At 49.5% G+C, this 6,695-nt stretch overlaps 1 protein-coding gene across 1 annotated transcript in view; it reads right to left on the bottom strand.

Moving 5' to 3' along the window:
• ESPNL (espin like) overlaps positions 1 to 6,695 on the bottom strand; it is a 26,473-nt gene that overhangs the window by 11,838 nt on the left and 7,940 nt on the right. Inside the window, exon 5 of the mRNA XM_024752784.1 lies at positions 3 to 90. Coding sequence (XP_024608552.1) covers positions 3 to 90 — 88 coding nt within the window. The remainder of the gene's footprint in view (positions 1 to 2; positions 91 to 6,695) is intronic.

Here is a 6,695-nt window from a genome sequence, read left to right as displayed (position 1 = left end):
GCCCTGGTCCTCTGCCAGGTCTGCGGCCGTGTAGCCGTCCTCGTCCCGCAGGGCGGGGTCCACGCGGTGGGAGAGCAGGGTCTGGCAGCACTGCGGGGAGGGCGCACCCGTGGCCGCACCGCCGGCCCCCCCACCCAGCCCCGAGCTGGGGCACCGAGGCCGTTCAGTCAGGGGCACGGCCTGAACCCGTGCCCGGACCCAGGCCGCCCTGCCCGCGGGCACTGGCACGCCCCTGTCCAGGGTGGGAACCCCAGGCGCTCGCGCTCAGGAGCTCACCAAGGGCCCAGCTGGTCAGTCAGCGACCCAGCCGGATCCTAGCCAGGCAGCCTGACCCCGACTTTGCCCTTCTAACCCTTGCCTCGGGTTCAGATACGGAGCCGGTTTCCATTTTTACAGCGAACTTTGGAGGCATGTGTCATTTTCACACGAGGAAACCGGGGTACAGGAGGCTAAACAACGTGGCTCCACCCCAGGACTCTGGGCCTGTGCCCTGCCCACCTCACCCTGCCCACTCCTTTCCACCCCAGGACTCTGGGCCTGTGCCCTGCCCACCTCACCCTGCCCACTCCTTGGCCTCCGGTCAGGCCTGGCACTCGATGAGCCCCTCTTCTTGGCCCCAAGCCTAGGCGAGCTCTGGGGGCTCCCACCCTCACCCTCTGTGTCTCTATGTCTGAGCTCATGGCTCCACCAGCCACACGCATGCTCCCTCCTCGCTCAAGCCGGGCCTGGGCCCCCTTGTCTCCCTCCTGACTGGTCCTCTGGGCTCATGTGATGGGAGCTGGGAGGAGAGGAAGGCCTGGAGGCCCAGAAGCTGGGAGGAGAGGGGAGGATGGAGGAGAGCAAAGCGAGAGGAGATCCGGGTCTGTGAAGGGACCTTTGTGAAGGAGGCTGTGGCGGGGTGGGGGCGGGGGGAGGATACAGGGCGCTGCAGGAGCCGGCTGTGCGTCCAGAGCGTGGGGGGGGCGGTGTCACAGCGGAAGCGGAGTGGAGCAGGGGCCACCGGAGTGTCAGGCCCGGCCCCAGATGGGCGGGGACGGCAGCCCGGGGGAGGGAGGGGGGAGGAGAGAACTTTCCCCCCCAATGACGGCGATGACTGCTGGCAAACGATGGTGATCCATCTGTGAGCAGAGGGTGGGTGGTTACAGATGACCAAGAGTTAGGTCTGGAAATCCGTGAGGTAGCCGTGCCAGTGGCAAAAACAGGTGGGCAGACGGATCCGTGTCAAGGAGTAGAGAACCAGGCAGGTACCACCAATCCACTCTCCAGAGTCAACGTAAAAAATGGACTAACTGTGAAAGGCACCTTCCTAGAGCATCAGACAGGCAACAAGGAAGTGAGGACTTGTCAGACCAAGCTCAGGACACAAGGAAAATCCCGAGGGATAAGCCCACCACTCAGAACAGCTTTCGCCCTAAGAGCAGGCTGATGCAGAAGAAATGGCTGTAACCAGAGCAGCTGTGTCACAGGCTCACGAGACTAGGGAGACCAGCAACAGCTCAGGGTCCACCGCAGGCTGGGCCTCCGCCCTCAGAGAAAAGGTGAAGCAGGAGCCAGCCCGCCCTCTGCTTCCGTCACGCAGGTGCTCCAGGAATCTCAAGCCGGATTGTGGACTAATATGGTCCACGTGTGCCTGTCAGCCAGAAGCAAGTAAGATGTCACCTAAGGTCCTAAATAATGATGCGCTGCATCGACTCAAACAAAACCAGCAGCACAAGGAAATAAGATACCAGAAACGAGAACCAGGGGACCCAACACACAAAGAAACAGACCCACAAAGTCCTGAGAAACAGCAGACTGTAACACAGCTGTGCTCACTGCTTTCAAGGAAGTAAAAACCACGCTTGAAAATCTAGGCGTGGAATTGTAAATTCTAAAAAGCAGCACAGATTTTAAACCATCAACAAAATGAAAAGACAACCTACGGAATGGGAGAAAATACTTGTAAACAATGTGACTGATAAGGGGTTAATATCCAAAATAGCTCATACAACTCAACATCATAAACAACCCAATCAAAAAATGGGCAGAAGGGACTTCCTTGGTGGCACAGTGGTTAAGACTCTGCACTCCCAATGCAGGGGGCCCGGGTTCGATATCTGGTCGGGGAACTAGATCCCACATACTGCAACTAAGAGTTCACATGCCACAACTAAGGAGCCCTCCAGCCGCAACTAAGGAGACCACCTGCCGCAACTAAGACCTGGCGCAACCAAAAAAAAAAAAAAAAACGGGCAGAAGACCTAAATAGCCATTTCTCCAAAGAAGACACACAGATGGGCAACAGGCACATGCAAAGATGCTCAACACCACTAATTATTAGAGGAATGCAGATGAAAACCACAATCACCTCACACTGGTCAGAATGGCCATCATCAAAAAGTCTACAAACAACAAATGCTGGAGAGGGTGTGGAGAAAAGGGAACCCTCCTGCACTGTTGGTGGGAATGTAAACTGATACAGCCACTATGGAGAAGTATGGAGGGTTCCTTAAAAAACAATAAATAGAACTACCATATGACCCAGCAATCCCATTCCTGGGCATCTATCCGGAAAAATGAAAACTCTAATTTGAAAAGATACTATCACTTTGAATTACTGGTTTCCTCATTAATTAATGAATTAAATAAAAATGTTTGACACAGGCTCATTTTATAGTTGAATGAAAGTCACGATTACCAGCACTTTTAAAAATTATCCTTTAACATGTGGAATCATTGCAAATTCACGGTTAAAAATCAGACAGCTGGAGACGCAAACGTCAGGTTCAGCATTGCCATTGGTGATGTCATTTGCTCAAATAGTGAATAAGTTTTGGTAAAGTGCTAAATAAAACAAAAGTCTATCTTCCCTCAATCTATACAGTCGGACCATTCTTGGAAAACTCTTATGTATATTAAAACTATGAAGAAACATTGGTGTATGTGTACGTATATTTGAATTTAGGTTCTAAGCTTAGATAATTACATGTACTTGAGTTAGGTTCGAAGCTCAGATAACTATGAACAGGTTTTCTACCTACATACCTGTCCGATTCTTGGGAACTTGCTTGGGGCACAAGGCCCTTCCTCACTGTGCAGGACTGTTCTGGAGTAGCGGGCTACCCGGCCTCCCCCACAAGAGCACCCCAATCGTTGTGACAACAGAAACAGCCCTGAAATTTCCCAAACCGACCACTCATCTACGGCAGATATTCTCTGGTTCTCGAATCCTCGGTCACATACTAAGCAAGTGCTCCATAACTCTTTGTTCAATGAGTGTCTGCATGAAGGAAAGCGTGGACATGAATCGTTGACCATTAAAGACTCTAAAAAATTAGCCAGCACAGAAAGTCGACAGGGGCAATCGTCTGCTCGGAACGCCTTTTTGGGGACTCAGAATGCTCAGTAAAAATTCTCTCTTGAATTAGCAGCAATGCTGAGCTAGGTAGAGAACTACCAATGAGTTTTAACTGCGTATCTAAACCTTGAAGGGACCTCGTTTACACCTGTCTTCTGCTGTTTCCTCTTCAACCTCGTCAGCAAAGCCCCAGACCACACCCCATCTTATGGCAACTTCCCGGTCCACAGCGAGCCCTCCTCCAAACAGCAAGGAAATCATATGCCCTCTTCTCGGGATCCCACAGCAGCTCCCAAATGGCTCCTTACACAATATTAAAACTAGTTCAAGGTCTTCCACCACTGACCTCTCACTACAAGCCCCAGCTTCTACTCTCCACTCTGTCCTAGCACCCTGAGCGCCTATAACCCTCTCTCCCTTGCTAGAAACCCTACTCCTTCCGACATTCACTGCTTTAAGAATGACCGTCTTCCAATAAACTCTGTGTCAGTAACTCAAAAAGAAAAGAACGACCATCTCTATGAATTCTTTCTAGATTAGCTCAGCTAACGCTACTCACATACATGGTTCTCAAATTTGACATATATTAGAGTCACCCGGCGAGCTTTAAGAAGTCCTGATACGTGGGCTCCCTAGGACCAATTAAATCAGGAGCGCTGCGGTAGGTGTTAGAATATTTTAAACCTGTTCTGGAGAGTTGTAGTGTGGGGCCACCTTTGAGAGCCATTACACTAGTGCTATCTACCACACTTAAAATCCGAAGCAAAATGTTAGCAAATTAAATTCACCGATGTAAAAAAGGGATCGTTTTTCATGACCAAATTGAGTGTACTCCAAGAATGCAAGGTTGGTTTAACATTTGAAAGAGCGATCAGAGTAGAAAGCAAGGTCTTGAAGAGATAGTTTCACACCCACGTTCATTGCAGCATCATTCACAATAGCCCAAAGGTGGAACCCAAATGTCCACTGACGGATGAACGGATAAAGATAACGTGGTGTAACATACCGTGGAATATTATCCAGCCTTATAAAAGAAAGAAAGCCTCATACATGCCACGACATGAATGAACCTTGAGGACATTATGCTAAGTGAAATAAGGCAGTCACAAAAAGATAAATACTGTATGATTCCACTTGTATGAGGTCCCTAGAGTAATCCAACTCATAGAGACAGAAAGGAGAATGGTGGTTGTCAGGGGCTGGGGAAGTGGGGATGGGGAGTTGTTGCTTAATGGGTACAGACTTTCCGTTTTGCAAGATAAAAGCCCTGGAGATGTGTTGTACAACAATGTGCATATATTTACACTCCTGCCGTGTACACTTAGAAATGGTTAAGATGGTCGATTTTATGTTATGTATGTTTTACTCAATTAAAAAACCAAGTAATCAGCGTAATTTGTGACATAAGAAAGACTGAGATACAGCAAAACAAAACACATACTAAACTATCATCATCCCCCACTGGGGGTGCTAGGGCACCAGCTCATTATTCTGAAGTTTTGTTTTTAAAGGGTAGCGGGGGAACTGTCACAGCTCGGGGGAGCCTAAGGAGACAAGATGATGAAATGTCATGTGGTGTCATGGAAGGGATCCTGGAACAGGAAAAGTACATCAGGTGAAAAGTAAGGAAACCTGAATGAAGTATGGACTTCGGTTAGTAATATTGTATCAATTTTGGTACATTAATTGTGACAAACGTACCATGCTAATGTAAATTGTTAATAATAGGGGGAAATGGATGTGAACTCTGAGAACTGTCTGTACTAGTGTCTCAATATTTCTACAAATCTAAAACTCTTCCAAATTATTCTAAAATAGAATTTATTGGGGCTTCCCTGGTGGCGCAGTGGTTGAGAGTCTGCCTGCCGATGCAGGGGACATGGGTTCGTGCCCCGGTCCGGGAAGATCCCACATGCCGCGGAGCGGCTAGGCCCGTGAGCCATGGCCACTGAGCCTGCGCGTCCAGAGCCTGTGCTCCGCAACGGGAGAGGCCACAGCAGTGAGAGGCCCGCGTACCGCAAAATAATAATAAAAATAAAATAAAATAGAATTTATTTTAAAATGGGGTGTGGCGTGGGGTGGGAATGAAGCATTATCCTGTATTTCCTGGATGAATATATTTCTGGAATTGCTAACAGATTAAGACCCAAGAGACAAATCAATAATGTGTAGACTTTGCTTCGCTCCTGATTACAGCACAAGCAGGGAAATGGATATTAGATGGCTACTAGACAGACCGGATATTAGATGATATTAAGAAATTATTGGGGGCTTCCCTGGTGGCACAGTGGTTAGGAATCCGCCTGCCAATGCAGGGGACACGGGTTCGAGCCCTGGTCCGGGAAGATCTCACATGCCACGGAGCAACTAAGCCCGTGTGCCACAACTACTGAGCCTGCGCTCTAGAGCCCGTGAGCCACAACTACTGAGCCCACATGCTGCAACTACTGAAGCCCACGTGCCTAGAGCCCGTGCTCCACAACAAGAGAAGCCACCGCAGTGAGAAGCCCGTGCACCGCAACGAAGAATATTCCCCGCTCGCCGCAACTAGAGAAAGCCCGTGCGCAGCAACGAAGACCCAACGCAGGCCCAAAAATTTAATTAATTAATTTAAAAAAGTAGTCTAAAAATAAATAAATAAAAGAAATGATCATGAATTATTTTTAGGCGTGATAATGGTTTGAGGCTGTGATAAGAAACAAAGGGAGTCTTCGTCTCCTGGAGAAGTCCACTGAAGTATTTATGGATAAAAAGATGTGCCTTCTCTGACTTGCTGTTAAATAATAGTGGGGTGGAGGGAGTGGCCAAGAGAGGCCAATGAGCTGAGGCAGGAGGCTCTGCTCTTGTGTGTTTAGAGTTTTCATAACAGATTGAAAAGGAAAGCAGTTCTCAGCCTTGAGGCCTGAGCTATTTTATTTTCGTATTAAGGGAGGGTGAGGAGGTGGTGGTCTCTTGGCTTATCTGGTGAGCTTCTCGGGCTCCTATAGACTATTTCACTTGAAAAAGATGATGCTGCTTAAAAATAGAGTTTTTAGAGCGCTGCTCCAGCCACCCTTCCGATTACGGAGCCGGAGGCTGGGAGACGGGCAGCTGCCTGAGCCTCGCTGCAACGGCTCAGGGCTCCTCAGGCCACCAACCGCCTGCGGGGATCGCCCTCCTCGCCTCCCACCCTGTCATCTGCTCAGCTTCTTCTCTCGTGTCCAGGACAAAAGGGATGACTGTAGGGGTAACTGTAGGCTCTTCCTCTTCTCTGAGGACTGGCCTGGCCCGGACTGAGGTTCACGCCTGCCCTTCACGCCTGCCCTTCCCCTCCCTCTAGATAGGGGCGGACTGGGGGCATTGAGCCAGGGAGGGCTGA

This window comes from Neophocaena asiaeorientalis, unplaced genomic scaffold, assembly GCF_003031525.2.
Source record: "Neophocaena asiaeorientalis asiaeorientalis breed wild unplaced genomic scaffold, Neophocaena_asiaeorientalis_V1.1 scaffold294, whole genome shotgun sequence".
Classification (NCBI taxonomy): Eukaryota; Metazoa; Chordata; class Mammalia; order Artiodactyla; family Phocoenidae; genus Neophocaena; species Neophocaena asiaeorientalis.
The sequence above is the reverse complement of the archived record's forward strand: the minus strand, read 5'-3'. Positions and strand labels throughout refer to the sequence as shown.